General features: G+C 45.9%; 1 protein-coding gene across 1 annotated transcript in view; it reads right to left on the bottom strand.

The window, feature by feature from the left end:
• Window positions 1-18,665, bottom strand: part of LOC128693148 (neural-cadherin) — a 91,460-nt gene extending 72,795 nt beyond the window's left edge. The window contains exons 1-7 of the mRNA XM_070089561.1: window positions 18,625-18,665; window positions 16,243-17,926; window positions 13,869-16,208; window positions 7,010-7,211; window positions 2,645-2,760; window positions 728-892; window positions 20-157 (exon numbers count right to left, since the gene is read on the bottom strand). Coding sequence (XP_069945662.1) covers window positions 20-157; window positions 728-892; window positions 2,645-2,760; window positions 7,010-7,211; window positions 13,869-16,208; window positions 16,243-17,926; window positions 18,625-18,665 — 4,686 coding nt within the window. The remainder of the gene's footprint in view (window positions 1-19; window positions 158-727; window positions 893-2,644; window positions 2,761-7,009; window positions 7,212-13,868; window positions 16,209-16,242; window positions 17,927-18,624) is intronic.
• Between the last annotated feature and the right edge of the window lie 1,091 nt (window positions 18,666-19,756).

Consider the following 19,756-nt stretch of genomic DNA (forward strand, 5'->3'; position numbering starts at 1 on the left):
GTGTGTGTGTAACACTTACCCTCAGTTGGATGAGGTCTCCTGTGAGAGAGTTGACAGTGAAGAATGCATCGTCTGGCAGGTAACCATCAACACCGTCACCACGTACAGTGTAGAGTAATCCGTGGTGGTCCAGCCAGTCCTTGTCCGTAGCCTCCACCTGTACCCACGAACACCAACACTGTTATTGACCAACACGGTAACTTCTCACTACTGTTCCGGCACTCTTCAAAAAAAAATATTTCATTAATATATTCTCGGAATGAGAGAGAGAGAGAGAGAGAGAGAGAGAGAGAGAGAGAGAGAGAGAGAGAGAGAGAGAGAGAGAGAGAGAGAGAGAGAGAGAGAGAGAGAGAGAGAGAGAGAAAGATGCACCTCTCAGTGTACATTACCAAAAGCAAAATACAATCAGAAGCAGTGTTGCTTGAGCTTATTATAGTTTTAGCTATGATTACTATCGTAGTTTAAGAAAAACAGTCATCACGTACACTGACCTTAGCTATGGTTACTACCGTACTTTATTATGAACAACACAGTCATCACGGACACTGACCTTAGCTATGGTTACTACCGTACTTTATTATGAACAACACAGTCATCACGGACACTGACCTTAGCTATGGTTACTACCGTACTTTATTATGAACAACACAGTCATCACGGACACTGACCTTAGCTATGGTTACTACCGTACTTTATTATGAACAACACAGTCATCACGGACACTGACCTTAGCTATGGTTGCTGGGAGGTGCCGGTCATCTTCCTCGACGACAGTGACCTGTGGCTGAGGGTTGAGGAAGTAGGGAGGGTTGTCATTGACGTCAGCAACTCTGACCTGTACCAGGGTGTGTACTGTCTCTCCCCTGCCCTCCGCTGCCACCACCAGCTCGTGCTGCAACACAACACAGCAAGAGGCATCAATGAACGGTGGCAAGTGTATATGAAGTTAGACACCTGGTACTTACACGGGGTTAGTGACAGACTCGGGTTCAACCTAGGGAGGGACAAGTTTTCCCAACTACTGCTGCTGCTGCTGCTGCTGCTGCTGCTGCTGCTGCTCATCTAGCAGTAAAAATATATCTAGTAATTAGACAACTATTGTGAGGTCTCTTCCTTAAGGAAAGAGCTAACATCCTCAGTAGAAATAGCACAATGTTTGGCTTTCCTGGAGTTTCCTAAGTTATTCTTATTAGGGCTGGTCACAGACCGGGTAGCAGGGGCGATGACCCTCTCCATGTATACTCCAGGTATCCGAAGGCTAAAATAATGAAATATTCTTCTTCTTCTTCTTCTTCTTCTTCTTCTTCTTCTTCTTCTTCTTCTTCTTCTTCTTCTTCTTCTTCTTCTTCTTCTTCTTCTTTTTCTTCTTCTTCTTTTTTTTCTTCTTTTTCTTCTTTTCCTAATTTCTTCTTCTTTTTCTTATTTCTTCTTCTTCTTCTTCTTCTTCTTCTTCTTCTTCTTCTTCTTCTTCTTCTTCTTCTTCTTCTTCTTCTTCTTCTTCTTCTTCTTCTTCTTCTTCTTCTTTTTCTTCTTTTTTTTTCTTCTTTTTCTTCTTTTTCTTCTTCTTCTTCTTCTTTTTTTTTTTTTTTCTTCTTCTTCTTCTTCTTCTTCTTCTTCTTCTTCTTCTTCTTCTTCTTCTTCTTCTTCTTCTTCTTCTTCTTCTTCTTCTTCTTCTTCTTCTTCTTCTTCGTCTTCTTCTTCTTCTTTTTCTTCTTCTTTTTTCTTCTTTTTTTTCTTCTTTTTCTTCTTTTTCTTCTTCTTCTTCTTCTTCTTCTTCTTCTTCTTCTTCTTCTTCTTCTTCTTCTTCTTCTTCTTCTTCTTCTTCTTCTTCTTCTTCTTCTTCTTCTTCTGCTAATTCTTCTAATTCTTCTTCTTCTTTTTCTTCTTCTTTCTTCTTCTTTCTTCTTCTTCTTCTTCTTCTTCTTCTTCTTCTTCTTCTTCTTCTTCTTCTTCTTCTTCTTCTTCTTATTATTATTATTATTATTATTATTATTATTATTATTATTATTATTATTATTATTATTATTATTATAAGTGTTCCAGTGACAGGCTGAGCTGGTCTTCTTAACGTACTGTTTTTAAAAGAGATTCACAGAGCGACAGAGTCTGGTATAGATTTTAAGAGATTTCTGGGGAAAAAAAATTAGAACATTGTTTTAGAGAAAGATAGAGAGAGAGACGGACACATGAAAAAAAAGTGAGTCGGAAGTCTGTGTCTTGCGTCAGCTAAGGGTTCGAACGTAATCTCTTGCGTTATTTACGTTTGGCGATGATATCAACTTGACTGTCATTTTAGCATCACATTGAGGCCCTTGGTAATCGGCTGAAGAAGGTCTCAATGAAAAGCCGAGACACACAATAGTCATCTTAATTACTGTCTTAGTGTTCCCATGTGGGTTCGTTTGTGTCACGATGTGGAAATGTTATTGGATTCAATGAGCATTTGAAAGCTGGAAAAAGCTTTGGTTTTTGTGTCATTTCCCTCAACACTTCCTGTCAACCTCCACTACGTCGTGGTAGTGGGCGAGATAAAAGGGGGTGATAGTGGGGGTGATAGTGGGGGTGATAGTGGGGTGATAGTGGGGGTGATAGTGGGGGTAATAGTGGGGGTGATAGTGGGAACAGAGTGGGCGTGAGTACTCACCTTATCGTGGATTTCGTAGTCCAGGGCAGCCGCCAGAGTGATGAGTCCGGAGTGTTGATCAATGGTGAAGAGTCCATCTTTGTTTCCTCCTGTGATGCTGTACCGCACTGCCGAACCTGCGGGAGAAGTGAAGGAGGCAAGTTACCGCAGAACCAATTTGGAACCCACGCCTGGTCAAGCACGTCAAGAAATTAGAGAAAGTGCATGGTTTGCACCAAGACTAGTCCCGGAGTTAGGGACATGACCTACGAGGAGAGGTTAAGGGAAATCGACCTGACGACACTGGAGGACAGGAGGGTTAGGGGAGACATGATAACGACATATAAAATAATGAGTGGAATTGACAAGTTGGATAGAGACAGAATGTTTCAGTGATGCCACAGCAACAAGGGGTCACAATTGGAAGTTGAAGATTCAAATGAGTCACAGGGATGTTAGGAAGTATATCTTTAGTCACAGAGTTGTCAAGAAGTGGAACAGTCTGAAGAGTGATGTAGTGGAGGCAGGATCCATACATAGCTTTAAGAAAAGTTATGATAATGGTCATGGAGCAGGGAGAGAGTGGACTAAGTAGGGACCAGTGAAGAGGCGGGGCCAGGAGTCATGAATCGACCCCCTGCAACCAAAATTAGGTGAGTACACACACACACACACACACAAACACACACACGCACACACACACACACACACACACACACACACACACACACACACACACACACACACACACACATATATATTCAGCTCAAAATTGTCACATGAAGTTCGTTCTCCTTCGGCCGTGAGGAAGGAGCGGAGCTCAAGTTGTGGCCAGTGAAAAATCCTGGAGATGAATAGTCGTAATGAGGAAGACCAGAACTTGGTTGTGGCCAACACTGTGAGGGGTGGTTGTTGTTGTGGTTGTAGTGGTTGTAGTGGTTGTAGTTTGTTGTTGTGGTTATTGTTCTTCCTATTCCTCCCACCACCTCCTCGTTTTACGTTCCTCCTCCTCCTCCTCCTCCTGCACCTCCTCCTCCTGCTTCCCATCCCCCCTCCTATTTTCTCCTCCTCCCCTTCCTCCTCGTCCACCTTTAACATAATCTAAACATTTATTCTGCAACATGCAGATGTGTTACCTCCTGCAGCGTCACTCACACCTTCCCACCCACCCCCACGTTGGATACATTTCCCTAGCGAATTTTTCTTTCTAAGAGTCGAGAGTGCAGAGAGTGGAAAGCCTAGCAGGACGGTGGAATTAAGAGCGTTTACATGAGAGCCAGTAGACTTGCTCGTGTAGTAGATGGTGTGATAGGTAGAGTTAAACCTTGAACCACTGGTACACACAGACCGGGAGCGAAGGTGAACGATACACACGCATATACAGAATGATTTGTGCAAATTGCCGTGTATGTTTACTGATCCAAAGGTATGTTCAGGAGCTTGTCAGCCTGATGGTTAAGACATTCACATGCTGGCGGCAAGACTGTGTTGTGGTGTTTGATGCAAGACTGTTGTGGTGCTGGGGGACAAGACTGTATTGTGGTGCTGGAGACAAGCCTGTGTCGTGGTGCTGGGGGAACAAGACTGTATTGTGGTGCTGGAGACAAGCCTGTGTCGTGGTGCTGGGGGAACAAGACTGTATAGTGGTGCTGGAGACAAGCCTGTGTCGTGGTGCTGGGGGAACAAGACTGTATCGTGGTGCTGGAGACAAGCCTGTGTCGTGGTGCTGGGGGAACAAAACTGTATCGTGGTGCTGGAGACAAGCCTGTGTCGTGGTGCTGGGGGAACAAAACTGTATCGTGGTGCTGGAGACAAGCCTGTGTCGTGGTGCTGGGGGAACAAGACTATCTCATGGTGCCTGAGAAAGAATCATTTCTCTTACACCTAAACTGTACCTCTTAGAGTGTAGACTGCTGCTTGCGTCATTTTCCCAGACATGACTGTTGGCGACCCAACGAAAACCGAGAAACTGTGAATCAAAATCACTTCGAGGGTATTTACGTTACGACGTTTCGCCTGCTGTGGAGTATTATCAATTATGAATATTAAAATAGTATAAAATACCGACAGGTTGTTAGGTAAGATACATATGCAACAGTTAGGTATCTTTATTTCGAAACGTTTCGCCTACACAGCAGGCTTCTTCAGTCGAGTACAGACAAGTTGATAGAAGCAGAAGAGACGTGAAGACGATGTAATCAGTCCTTCACCCTTGAAGTTTGAGGTGGTCAGTCCCTCAGTCTGGAATAACACCTATTGATTTATAAAGCACTCAGGTGATGTGGAGGCCAGGCAACACATAAGTCAGGTCACATCAGGTGAAGGGCTATGTGTGACCTGGGTGTTGAGAAAGTTCTCTTTTTCTCTTGTTGTTCTTGAATAATAAATGTGATAGATTATGTCATTATGTAAACAAATCATACCACGGGTGGGGTTTGAACCCGCGGTCAGAGAGTCTCGAGTTTCGAGACTCACTGTTCGCGGGTTCAAACCCCACCCGTGGTATGATTTGTTTGCAATAGTGTCATTACGATTTCGTGAGTCATTGTGGTAACGTTTCGCTCTCACAGAGCTCCTGAAGAGCGAAATGTTGCCACTCTAAAATGTCGCATTAGTTGCACTTGTGACCTTTTAGCTAACATATTGTCCGTAATTCTACCAACATTAGTACTATGTATATTCTTTGGTTCTGTTCTGTGGTGTCTGTAAGGTGAATAGAGGCTCTTCAAGACACCCTCGTGTGGTCTTTGGTGTTCTCTAAATATATTATCTGTGTTTTCTGCCAAACCACGAGGTGAGACCGATGGATCCAATGGGCCATAACAGATGTCATTAGTCTGGTGGCGTCTTCGTGACGGTGTGACTGAAGATAGGAGGCTCTTTCACCGAAATCGTATATTTTTTTTCATCTGATACATGGGATGTTGTAAATCTCTGCTGTTTTTGTGTTAATGTTGTGTTAATGTTGGGGATTTCGTGGTATGGACTTCTACATTCTGTGTGTATGTGTGTGTGTTTGTTTGTTCTTGTCGAGTCTTAGCTCTTGGCACCGCCTATTACCTGCTATCGATCGGTCTTTACAGATTTTAGTGTTTGTAGATGAATGGTTCAGAGAACCGACATGTTGATAAATTAGACACATGTGCAACTCTTGGGTATCTTTATTGAGGAAACGTTTCGCCACACAGTGGCTTCATCAGTCCTCCTGTTCTTCAAGATTCTTCTTTGTATGGACTGATGAAGCCACTGTGTGGCGAAACGTTTCCTCAATAAAGATACCCAAGAGTTACACATGTGTCTAATTTATCAACAGATTTTAGTGTCTGTGAGATCCTCTGCTAGTGAGCATCATTGTGTTCTGTCTCCCAGAGTGACTACAGAGTGATCGCAAAGTGACCAAAGAGTGATCACATAATTTTCTGTCTCCCAGAGTGACCACAGAGTGCAGCTCTCATCCTCGTGAAGTTACTCAAGGAGATGAAGTCAGCTCGACTTTCCTGGTGTCAGGACAATGGTAGTCTTCATCCACTCAAGAGCTCCCTTGTCTCCACACAATTTTCATTGTTTGCCAAGTCTCCGGAAACCCGAACTGACAATATTAAAAAGAATGAAGGAATGTAGGGAAAAACAATGTTTGAGCCATGGGAGAGGAGAAACGTGGCAACAGCTGCTGTTCCTCTAAAAACAAAAGCGAAGCTTGAAAAGGTGGTAATAAAAAGAGAAAATTGGGAGGAAATTGTATGTTAGTTTTGGGTAAATGAGAACTCAACAAATTAATAAAATCTAAAGAAATTAGAGTTGTTATTATGTTAATTTTGTTTTGGTTTAATGTATGGTGTCGATGTTTGTGTGTGTGCGTACTCACGTAATTGTAATTGGGTCGAGTCATAGCTCCTGGCCCCGCCTCTTCACTGATCGCTACTAGGTTCATTCTCTCCCTGCTACATGAGCTTCATCATACCTATTCTTAAAGCCATGTATGGATCCTGCATCCACTACATCACTCTCCAGACTGTTCCACTTTTGTGTTTACTCACCTAGTTGTGGTTGCGGGGGTCGATTCACTGCTCCTAGCCCCGCCTCTTCAACTGGCCGCTACCCTGTCACAATTCCCGCTCCGTGAGCTTTATCATACCTCTTCTTAAAGCTATGTATGGATCCTGCCTCCACTACATCACTACCCAGGCTATTCTACTTTCTGACTTTTCTGTGACTGAAGAAATACTTCCTAACATCCCTGTGGTTCATCTGAGTCTTCAGCTTCCAACTGTGACCCCTTGTTGCTCTGTGTGTGTGTGTGTGTGTGTGTGTGTGTGTGTGGCACTTACAGCAGGGAAGGTGGCAGCCAGGCTGGCAGTGCCGTAGGGAAGGGGTTGTGGCACTTACCTTTCGTGTGGGTAGCAGTGACAGTCAGAAGGGTAGCAGCCACGGGGGTGGACTCAGAGAGAGTCACACAGTAGCGAGGCTCAGAGAACTCCAGCGGCGCAGCTCCTGGCCCAGACAACAACCTCGTTGCTGTCAACACAACAACACTGTCATTACACTCCAGAATAACGTCAGCATTTTCAGAAAAGTTAAGAAAATTTACCTATTTTGTATAAAATTATCTTAAGTTGCTCTGTTAATTTAGTACCAGTTAAAAAATAAAATAATTAAGGGATCCTTATTATTATTATTCATTTTTTTGCATATATGTTTTTTGTAATTAACTGAATAAAATTCGAGGTAAAAACAATTTGAGATTTGGAATTTTAAAATGCATTGTAAAGTTAACTAATTATGTTAACCAGTGGAACATATCAATTATTTTCCTTATTGTTAGGCCTAATATAGAGATTCCCTCGTCAAAAATAATTAATGCATATTCTGGTGAGTTATCAAATGTGATATCTTAGATTTGTAAACATATCGGTGTGTGTGTTTGGTTAGTATAATATGGTAACTGTGGTTTGCGATTAATATGTTTTAAATTACTTGGCGTTCATCACACAATCACTTTTTGCATTCCCTCAGTACCAGCCAAACTGGAAGTTAGGTTGGAGTAGCTGTAAAGGGGCCCCGGCTGCTCTGATCAACTGTCACGTTTATACATTAACTGGATGAGAGCTTCCCCCCAGCTGGATTGATGTTATGACTGGAGTCATAGCATCAATCTTCGTCTACCTGAATTCGTAATAGTACCCATATTAGATTTTATTTTAATAGTGATCATCATGTAGTTTTAGAGCATGACATGACTACAAGATCTATTTGTGTCCACCTGAGGCAGAGGACTGGCTGATGATCAATGGGGCTGTTTATCGACACGGGAACCATAATGGAGTGATAGGAACAACCGTCACCAGGGTTATGTTTGTATTTAGTATCAAGATGGTCGTGGCTGTGAGTATGGCTGTTATTTTCAGTGGTTGGACGGTTTTCTCTATGTGCGTTTTTATCATCTTCAGTGTTAGATGATCGTGGTTGTGATCATCTTCGTCGCGTTGAACGTGTAATCAATTAAGCTGCTGCGGAAATGCAAGACGGTGGATTTAATCGTCCAGGATAACCAATGTCAACATCCATGCCTTTTGTAGATCGTATCTGGTGTGTGTGAGACGCCATTACTGGTGGTGGAGGCTAGGGGGTGTGGATGGAAGCTGGTGCTGGTGATGGAGGCTGGAGGAGTGGGTGGAGACTGATGCTGGCGGTGGAGGCTGGTGTTAAAGGTGAATCCTGGCGGAGGAGATGAAGGCAAAGGCTGATGTTGGAGGTTGGAGCAGAGTGATGGCATAATAAAAGTTACTCATGGTGTTCTTCCCTCTATTAAGACGCCAGGGAGGGACCCATGAAGACGTCTGAGAAGAATCCAGGGACACGTCAAAGAAGGGCCCATGAACATGCCAGGGAAGAATCCAGGAACACAAAGAGAGTGAGGATAATCAATAAATTAATCGAGGAACGAATGTAGACTTTTGGTGAATGAAGGAAATGAGAAATGAATTTGTGAATGTCTGAGAATTCCTGAGAACTGAGTAACTCAAGTCACCACAGAACTGTAGCCGCACCTAAAATAGAATTCTTTGGCTGAGACGACTAAAGATATGTAACTCTACTACAGAGCTGAGTGGCTGAAAGTTCCAGTGAACTTGAAGTGAAAAACAGTTATTCCGTCATGTCGATTAGCGAACAAGCAACGTAGACAACTATCACTCGACATCAACACGGGGTATAAAAAAAAACAAGTTTTAAGTGAAAAATATTAGAAAGAAAACACTTACTCAGTGATATTCATGAGTACAAAGACTTTAGGCGTGATCGATACTCAATGGATGGAAATTTGTGCTAAGTACCACAGACTATGTCCTGTACGTTAAACCTGCGTTAACAAAAACCCTTCCTTTTTTTTTTAACATAGTCGAATTGGCAGGTAAAGAATTCCTATCGTACCTCAGCTCATTTCAAAGGCCAGTCCTACGTAAAGCATACTAACACTCTCCCTGGAATGCAAACCAGAACAGCTAGTTAACATCCAGGTACCTACACACTTGTGCAACGCTTGGGTATGTTTACTGTGGGAACATTTCGCCAACCAGTAGCTTCCTCAGTCCAATACAGAGGAGAATAGAGTTTAAGGTAATCAGTTTGATTACCTCAAACTTCATCTGATTTTCAACCAATCTTCTCCGTATTGGACTGATGAAGTCACTGGTTGGCGAAGGGTTGCTAAAGTAGAGATACACAGGTGTTGCACATGTATCTAATTTACCAGCTTGTTGGTTCTCTGAACCATTTATCTACACTCAGGTACCTACTTACTGCTAGGTGAACAAAGAAAACAGGTGTAAGGAGTCTAATAACCAGGTACCTACTTATTGCTAGGTGAACAAGGACAACGGGTGTAAGGAGACTAACACCCAGGTACCTACTTACTGCTAGATAAACAAGGACAACAGCTTCAATGAAACAGAAACCAAAATTTCCACTATCGACAAGGTTCGAACCCTGGTAACCTCAGTCGTGAGTCAGAGGCACTACCACTGAAGAGATATACCAAAGAAAGGATGTATTACCTCAGTCAACACATGGTCTCAGCTGCAGATTTTGGCTTTTCTAATCAATAGAAACCATGAAAAAATACTATATGATTCATTACACTATAATGGAAGATATTTTTTTGACAATCAGATACGCTTAACATATTGTAAAACGCAACTAATCTTCTGGAACCATTACTCTGTTACTCGTGACTGGAACGTCATTTCGTTTTGTCCTTAAGACTTGTGGGTGAGAGGGGAAGCTGTTAAATCAATGGTATCATGACTTTCATTCTATGCGGGGTACCAACATGTCCTAATTCTCATTTAAATTCTATTTATATGGCGAGATGAGTCAAGTTACCTAATTAAATATCGTAAACACGTCCAACAATGGTTGACACTTGATCAGCCAATATCGTAATTAGCCTCGTTAGTCGAGGCATCCCAGAGGAGCACCGAGGCTGCAGCAGGGAGGCTGGGAAGACACACAAATGCTGTGTAATGCGATCATTTATTAGCAACGTTTCGCCCACACAGTGGGCTTTATTAGGTCAATAAAGGCTGGCATTGTATTGCATTTGTGTCTTTTTAATTACCACCGTGACAGTATTTTGTGTCGTCTGTGTTTAACACGAGAGGAAGCTGGAGGAGCGACCCTTGTTATGCTAGCTACGTTATTACCGCGATGAGCTGGGGGTGAGAGAGTACCACTGAGATGAGAGTGCCAGAGAGCTGACGATCTGAGAGTACCACTGAACTGAGAGTGCCAGAGAACTGACGATCTGAGAGTACCACTGAACTGAGAGTGCCAGAGAGCTGACAGGTGGAGTCAGAGAGCAGCAGAGACAGTGGCTGGATACCAATACCAACAAAAATATTCCTACTTGTTGATCAACACCAAACTATTTAGCTGAGGGACTGATTATATCACCTTCACTTTGCTGCCTCTGTATTTAACCGAAGAAGCCTGCCGTGTAGGCGAAACGTTTCGACAATAACGATACCCATCTGTTACACATGTTTTATCGACACGAAATATTATACCAAGCTGGCAAAGTTATTTAGAAAAGTGAAAATCTTCAGTAGATTAGAACTAAGCTTCAAAATTTGTGTTGATATCACATCAAGTCAAATAATCTTCAGATTTTCTTAATAATGATATTACAATTATTTAGAGTCTTATGCTCTAAGAATCATGGAATTTAAATGTGAAGATGTAAGTATCATGGTAATGTAAGATGATTAATAAATATGGGAAAATCAGTTCCTTAGGGAGAGAGAGAGAGTGAAGACAGAAACACCCTCACTCACCCACCCACCCACACACACACACACACACACACACACACACACACACACACACACATAAAAAAAACACAAAGCTAATACCAGTTTCCTCTGTCTCTCTTCTCCAGACAGGAGAACTCCCAAATGTAAACACACTGCCCCATCCCCACTCCTGATATGCACACTCATTCAACTGTACCAGTCATCCAGCTGCACCAGCCACCCAGCTGCACCAGCCACCCAGCTGCACCAGTCATCCAGCTGCACCAGTCATCCAGCTGCACCAGTCATCCAGCTGCACCAGTCATCCAGCTGAGCCATTCAACACACCTGTACCCCAGTTCGAAAATGCGATCCTCTGCCTGGAAGCACCCCATAAACCCAACATAAGTGGCAATACATTGATACGTGGTCGTTCATCGAGGCCAACTGCCGCTTCCCTACCTGATACACATTATTAAAATAGCTGAGAGGTGAGCCCACTTGGGTGAAGTAATTGACGCTAAATCGCTCTTCTTCTTCTCTTCTTGTGAACATTTATGGTCGTAGTTTTCAATGGTGTTTTACGGCAGTGCAGCGATATGTTGCCTGGTGTGTGTGTGTGTGTGTGTGTGTGTGTGTGTGTGTGTGTGTGTGTGTGTGTGTGTATCGCTGGCTGGCGATATGATGCTTAGGTGCATTTCGTGTGTGTATATTTGCGTGTACATCTCGCGTGTGTATCTCGTGTGTATATCTTGCGTGTATATCTTGCGTGCATATCGTTGTACAGCTATATTTGATATCATGGTCCAATCAGCACATGTTTACACGGATATTACGTACACATGACCGTATGTATAATGTGTATTTATGAACACATGAATACACACATGTACCAACCCTCTCCAGAATGTTATTCACGAACCAGCACAAAAACCTTAGTAAAAAACATGAATTACGAGAGTTCGTGGAGTATTCACATGTGTTCTTAGATAATGTAACAAATTCCTCACGAAAGTGGTCGTATTTCGTGTTATTTTGGGCCTTCGTTATTTTGTTTGCACATACGTGTACACACGTGTGCACAAACACAATGCATATACGTACTCACGAACGTGTGTGCATAAATTCGTGAGACGGTGTTTGGATGACAAATGCAGGCACTTCAGAGCAAACTTCGTAAACAGAACTACGAACAGAACGTCCATCACGCAGACGGGGAGAGAAAGAAAATGGTAACGAAATGGAAAAAAAGAAAGAACAATAGGAAAAATATTTAGCTAGGACGGGAGAAAATCTGTCTCGTTTTGCGCGTATTTACAGTTTACACATAAACATTCAACGGACGCAACGGGAATGTTCGTTTTCTGTTACGAACGCTGGATTACTACAGACAAACCAGTGTTCATATATGGAGAGGCTCAGTTATAACCCAGTGTAAACGGATAATGAATCTGTCTGTATATTTCGACCCCCTTACTAAGGTCCTCTTCAGCAGATGCGAAAATGAAAGGAGGTCATGGATGTATCATGTATATTTATGTTCATGTATAATCATGTTTTCTTTTTCTTATTGTATCCGCTGAAGAGGACCCCAGTAAGGGGTCGGAATATACACATAAATTCATCTTCCGAGTTTGTGTCGCCATGTGGGTAATTATTGAGCACTGACAAGTGTTCATTATAATTTTATTGGTTATTTACACACGCATTATATATATATATATATATATATATATATATATATATATATATATATATATATATATATATATATATATATATATATTATTATTTATTATCACACTGGCCGATTCCCACCAAGGCAGGGTGGCCCGAAAAAGAAAAACTTTCACCATCATTCACTCCATCACTGTCTTGCCAGAAGGGTGCTTTACACTACAGTTTTTAAACTGCAACATTAACACCCCTCCTTCAGAGTGCAGGCACTGTACTTCCCATCTCCAGGACTCAAGTCCGGCCTGCCGGTTTCCCTGAATCCCTTCATAAATGTTACTTTGCTCACACTCCAACAGCACGTCAAGTATTAAAAACCATTTGTCCCAAATTAGTCAATTAGAGAGAAATAAACGATATAAATTACAATGAAAAGCTAACTACAACTTTAGTGGTAGAGACAAACCCACATGGAGAAACAAAAACAGCATCTGAAGTGTAAATACTGCATATTTCGGTCTCACACTAAGACCCTCTTCAATGGACTTCTCAGTTAAAGAGGGCCTCGGTGTAAGGCCGAAATGAAGGTAGTCATTTCAAATGTTATTTCATTGTCCTCGTTTTATGTTCGTTTGTGGCAACGATCCATTGAGGAGGAGACTGGGGAGGGGAACTATTGATACCGACCCGGAGTTGGGACAGATACTCCGGTCTGCTCTCAGGTCTGTGTTGAAGATTCCATAGCAGGCGGTGTGAGTGGTGGTGTTGGGCTGTTAGATAAAGAATATGACACATGTGCAACTTCTGGGTATCTTTATGGAAGACGTTTCGCTAACCATAGTGCAGAACTATATACAAAAGATGAGGTAATCAGTCCCTCAGCTGTGGGACTGATTACCTCATCAGACTCCAGTTGCTCCTGCCCTAAGACTAACACTGAGACACAACCATCTAACCAGCGAGCTTCCCACACCAATATACTCCTAACCTCTTCCACCGCCTGTTCTCTCTACCTGTTGCTTCTATCCCTCTCCTGGTACTCTATTATTCCCCTATCCACCTCCGTTATGTGCTTCCGCAGCGCCACATTCACACACACCACATCCCCCCGTCACCATTTCCAAAACTGAATTGCAGTATTGTCTTCCCTCGTTCGGGTCTTTCAGTGTCCTCCCTCGTCCAGCTTCAACAGAAAACTCCATGTACATAGAAAGAGAAATATTCTTTTTCGCGAGTGTAATATTTTGAACTGGCAGAAACAAATGCGAGGTCGCGGCCCATGCCTCTTCTGTGTCTGCCAGTCCTTGTCTGGCGTCATGTGTTGGCAGCCCTTGTCTGGCGTCGTGTGTTGGCAGCCCTTGTCTGGCGTCGTGTGTTGGCAGCCCTTGTCTGGCGTCGTGTGTTGGCAGCCCTTGTCTGGCGTCGTGTGTTGGCAGCCCTTGTCTGGCGTCGTGTGTTGGCAGCCCTTGTCTGGCGTCGTGTGTTGGCAGCCCTTGTCTGGCGTCGTGTGTTGGCAGCCCTTGTCTGGCGTCATGTGTTGGCAGCCCTTGTCTGGCGTCGTGTGTTGGCAGCCCTTGTCTGGCGTCTTGTGTTGGCAGCCCTTGTCTGGCGTCGTGTGTTGGCAGCCCTTGTCTGGCGTCATGTGTTGGCAGCCCTTGTCTGGCGTCGTGTGTTGGCAGCCCTTGTCTGGCGTCGTGTGTTGCCAGCCCTTGTCTGGCGTCGTGTGTTGGCAGCCCTTGTCTGGCGTCGTGTGTTGGCAGCCCTTGTCTGGCGTCGTGTGTTGGCAGCCCTTGTCTGGCGTCGTGTGTTGGCAGCCCTTGTCTGGCGTCGTGTGTTGGCAGCCCTTGTCTGGCGTCATGTGTTGGCAGCCCTTGTCTGGCGTCGTGTGTTGGCAGCCCTTGTCTGGCGTCTTGTGTTGGCAGCCCTTGTCTGGCGTCGTGTGTTGGCAGCCCTTGTCTGGCGTCATGTGTTGGCAGCCCTTGTCTGGCGTCGTGTGTTGGCAGCCCTTGTCTGGCGTCGTGTGTTGGCAGCCCTTGTCTGGCGTCGTGTGTTGGCAGCCCTTGTCTGGCGTCGTGTGTTGGCAGCCCTTGTCTGGCGTCGTGTGTTGGCAGCCCTTGTCTGGCGTCGTGTGTTGGCAGCCCTTGTCTGGCGTCGTGTGTTGGCAGCCCTTGTCTGGCGTCGTGTGTTGGCAGCCCTTGTCTGGCGTCGTGTGTTGGCAGCCCTTGTCTGGCGTCGTGTGTTGGCAGCCCTTGTCTGGCGTCGTGTGTTGGCAGCCCTTGTCTGGCGTCGTGTGTTGGCAGCCCTTGTCTGGCGTCGTGTGTTGGCAGCCCTTGTCTGGCGTCGTGTGTTGGCAGCCCTTGTCTGGCGTCGTGTGTTGGCAGCCCTTGTCTGGCGTCGTGTGTTGGCAGCCCTTGTCTGGCGTCGTGTGTTGGCAGCCCTTGTCTGGCGTCGTGTGTTGGCAGCCCTTGTCTGGCGTCGTGTGTTGGCAGCCCTTGTCTGGCGTCGTGTGTTGGCAGCCCTTGTCTGGCGTCGTGTGTTGGCAGCCCTTGTCTGGCGTCGTGTGTTGGCAGCCCTTGTCTGGCGTCGTGTGTTGGCAGCCCTTGTCTGGCGTCGTGTGTTGGCAGCCCTTGTCTGGCGTCGTGTGTTGGCAGCCCTTGTCTGGCGTCGTGTGTTGGCAGCCCTTGTCTGGCGTCGTGTGTTGGCAGCCCTTGTCTGTCGTCGTGTGTTGGCAGCCCTTGTCTGGCGTCGTGTGTTGGCAGCCCTTGTCTGGCGTCGTGTGTTGGCAGCCCTTGTCTGGCGTCGTGTGTTGGCAGCCCTTGTCTGGCGTCGTGTGTTGGCAGCCCTTGTCTGGCGTCGTGTGTTGGCAGCCCTTGTCTGGCGTCGTGTGTTGGCAGCCCTTGTCTGGCGTCGTGTGTTGGCAGCCCTTGTCTGGCGTCGTGTGTTGGCAGCCCTTGTCTGGCGTCGTGTGTTGGCAGCCCTTGTCTGGCGTCGTGTGTTGGCAGCCCTTGTCTGGCGTCGTGTGTTGGCAGCCCTTGTCTGGCGTCGTGTGTTGGCAGCCCTTGTCTGGCGTCGTGTGTTGGCAGCCCTTGTCTGGCGTCGTGTGTTGGCAGCCCTTGTCTGGCGTCGTGTGTTGGCAGCCCTTGTCTGGCGTCGTGTGTTGGCAGCCCTTGTCTGGCGTCGTGTGTTGGCAGCCCTTGTCTGGCGTCGTGTGTTGGCAGCCCTTGTCTGGCGTCGTGTGTTGGCAGCCCGTGTCTGGCGTCGTGTGTTGGCAGCCCTTGTCTGGCGTCGTGTGTTGGCAGCCCTTGTCTGGCGTCGTGTGTTGGCAGCCCTTGTCTGGCGTCGTGTGTTGGCAGCCCTTGTCTGGCGTCGTGTGTTGGCAGCCCTTGTCTGGCGTCGTGTGTTGGCAGCCCTTGTCTGGCGTCGTGTGTTGGCAGCCCTTGTCTGGCGTCGTGTGTTGGCAGCCCTTGTCTGGCGTCGTGTGTTGGCAGCCCTTGTCTGGCGTCGTGTGTTGGCAGCCCTTGTCTGGCGTCGTGTGTTGGCAGCCCTTGTCTGGCGTCGTGTGTTGGCAGCCCTTGTCTGGCGACGTGTGTTGGCAGCCCTTGTCTGGCGTCGTGGCAGCCCGTCTGGCGTGTGTGTTGGCAGCCCGTGGCTGGCGACGTGTGTTGGCAGCCCTTGTCTGGCGTCGTGTGTTGGCAGCCCTTGTCTGGCGTCGTGTGTTGGCAGCCCTTGTCTGGCGTCGTGTGTTGGCAGCCCTTGTCTGGCGTCGTGTGTTGGCAGCCCTTGTCTGGCGTCGTGTGTTGGCAGCCCTTGTCTGGCGTCGTGTGTTGGCAGCCCTTGTCTGGCGTCGTGTGTTGGCAGCCCTTGTCTGGCGTCGTGTGTTGGCAGCCCTTGTCTGGCGTCGTGTGTTGGCAGCCCTTGTCTGGCGTCGTGTGTTGGCAGCCCTTGTCTGGCGTCGTGTGTTGGCAGCCCTTGTCTGGCGTCGTGTGTTGGCAGCCCTTGTCTGGCGTCGTGTGTTGGCAGCCCTTGTCTGGCGTCGTGTGTTGGCAGCCCTTGTCTGGCGTCGTGTGTTGGCAGCCCTTGTCTGGCGTCGTGTGTTGGCAGCCCTTGTCTGGCGTCGTGTGTTGGCAGCCCTTGTCTGGCGTCGTGTGTTGGCAGCCCTTGTCTGGCGTCGTGTGTTGGCAGCCCTTGTCTGGCGTCGTGTGTTGGCAGCCCTTGTCTGGCGTCGTGTGTTGGCAGCCCTTGTCTGGCGTCGTGTGTTGGCAGCCCTTGTCTGGCGTCGTGTGTTGGCAGCCCTTGTCTGGCGTCGTGTGTTGGCAGCCCTTGTCTGGCGTCGTGTGTTGGCAGCCCTTGTCTGGCGTCGTGTGTTGGCAGCCCTTGTCTGGCGTCGTGTGTTGGCAGCCCTTGTCTGGCGTCGTGTGTTGGCAGCCCTTGTCTGGCGTCGTGTGTTGGCAGCCCTTGTCTGGCGTCTTGTGTTGGCAGCCCTTGTCTGGCGTCGTGTGTTGGCAGCCCTTGTCTGGCGTCGTGTGTTGGCAGCCCTTGTCTGGCGTCGTGTGTTGGCAGCCCTTGTCTGGCGTCGTGTGTTGGCAGCCCTTGTCTGGCGTCGTGTGTTGGCAGCCCTTGTCTGGCGTCTTGTGTTGGCAGCCCTTGTCTGGCGTCGTGTGTTGGCAGCCCTTGTCTGGCGTCGTGTGTTGGCAGCCCTTGTCTGGAGTCGTGTGTTGGCAGCCCTTGTCTGGCGTCGTGTGTTGGCAGCCCTTGTCTGGCGTCGTGTGTTGGCAGCCCTTGTCTGGCGTCGTGTGTTGGCAGCCCTTGTCTGGCGTCGTGTGTTGGCAGCCCTTGTCTGGCGTCGTGTGTTGGCAGCCCTTGTCTGGCGTCGTGTGTTGGCAGCCCTTGTCTGGCGTCGTGTGTTGGCAGCCCTTGTCTGGCGTCTTGTGTTGGCAGCCCTTGTCTGGCGTCTTGTGTTGGCAGGGGAAAGTCGAAAGCATTAACTTTCTTGACATCTTTGATGTAAACAGCAGCTACACTCCATTTTCTTTTAATCTTATAAGTTTTAAATCTCCTGTGGAGGCTTCTGGGCCGCCTCACTGGAGGAGTCGAACGTGGAGGTGTGGGATGACGTGAAGGTGTGGGATGACTTGCAGGTGTGGGATGACGTGAAGGTGTGGGATGAACGTGGTAGATGTGACATAAACGCGGTGTGGGATGAATGTGGCAGATGTGGGATGAACGTGAAAGGTGTGGAATGAACGTGGCAGGTGTGAGTTGAACACAACAGGTGTAGGTTGAACGTGACAGGTGTGGCTTTAAAGCATCACATCTGGACTGACTGATCAGGCTGAACTTACTGGCCAATAATATATTAATTTATCGAAGACTCCAAAGAAATGTATCCGAACCTCAATACCTCCCCAACCCTCCCATATCCCCCCCTGACGTTGTATGACCCCTACGCATTCAGAGCTTCTTCGCGAGTGTGCTGTAACACCAGAAGACTTTTAGTAGTTATACTCCAGGTATACTTCAGGGATACTACAGGGATACTCCAGTACTGGAGAAGGAAGCGGAGGTGTTATCCGAAGGCTGGGAAGGAGGATAAAGTCGGCAGTCAGGCTGGTGGCTTAGTTTCTAAGGCTTAAAAGCCCATCGAGGTACACAAATGGCACTTCAAAGTGGTAGAGTATTAGGCGTCGTCTATATAACATAACGTTTCGGATATAGTGTCTCTGTTTCTTGACAAGGGTCATTAAGGCTGTATCTCTCGCGTACCACACCTGTCCAGGTGTTGTGTGGGTGAGATATAGGAGTGATATCTAGCTATATATACATTCTATAACGGGATATTACTTCTCGATGTGTATATGTATATATATATATATATATATATATATATATATATATATATATATATATATATATATATATATATATATATATATATATATATATATATATATATATATATATATATATATATATATATATATATATATGAGTTCCAGAGCCTCAGCGTGGCCGTCCAGAGGGGAAATGCTTGCTGCATACTTGGCTCGCGTCCGGCTTCGGAGGAGCTGGAGGAAATTCATGATTTTTAATACATTGTACCATTATATTCATGTTTGTGTTTTCTGTAAATGTATTCTGTTTATTAATAAATGTTCATATAGAATATCATATATAGGGGGTGGTAGGAGAAGAAAATATTCAACAGCTCCAGGGAGAACCTTGAGTTTTCCCTGAGGTACGTTTATTGTCTTCTCTGAGGATGAGGGTCCCCAGTCCAGCTATAGAAGTTGTACTTCCCTATATATAAAAAATATATATACTGTACGTATATATATATATATATATATATATATATATATATATATATATATATATATATATATATATATATATATATATATATATATATATATATACAATATATATACTGCTGTTCTCAGGGCTTACACTGCATACACATTGAGATATATATCCCTTAGAATTTATATAAAGTGCCATGGGAAGGGAGCAACCCCATTATGTACCTCAGTGCCAGGGATAATAATGTTGGGAAGTGCAGTAGAGCTTGCCATCTAAGTACAGAACAGCTACAAGTACAGGACAGCTACAAGTACAGGACAGCTACATATACAGGAGAGTTACAAGAACAGGAGAGCTACAAATACAAGATGGCTACAAGTATAGGATGGCTACAGAGTTAATTAGATCAGTGCTGGGGAGATAACATACCGATCTCGTGTGACATTTTGTCAGGTTCCGTGGACAGTGAGCAGATGCTCATGACAGTTGCCATAAATTTCTTGCTAGACAACTGCAATAACAAACCAGCATTATCATTCATTGATAACAAGGACAAATTCTGTTGTAAACATGATAACGGAGGCCTGAGGCTGAGTACATATTCCGGGGCTGGAGGAAGAGGCGGAGTTAGCCAGGCGAGTAGAAGACGAGTAGTGGTTGATTGTATCAGGATTTATACAAACAGGAGGAACAAGTATGGGAGTGCATGGGACGTGAAAATGATACAAAATTGAAAACAGCAGATGTGAGAATTATTACAATGTTGTATAGATTGTAAGAATGTTTCAGATTCAAAGTTTTTTTATTTTAGTAGTGTACCAAGGTACTGTAGCTGACATGTAAACAGACTATTGTTAGTGCAAAGAGAAAC

This window comes from Cherax quadricarinatus, chromosome 28 (genome assembly GCF_038502225.1).
Source record: "Cherax quadricarinatus isolate ZL_2023a chromosome 28, ASM3850222v1, whole genome shotgun sequence".
Classification (NCBI taxonomy): Eukaryota; Metazoa; Arthropoda; class Malacostraca; order Decapoda; family Parastacidae; genus Cherax; species Cherax quadricarinatus.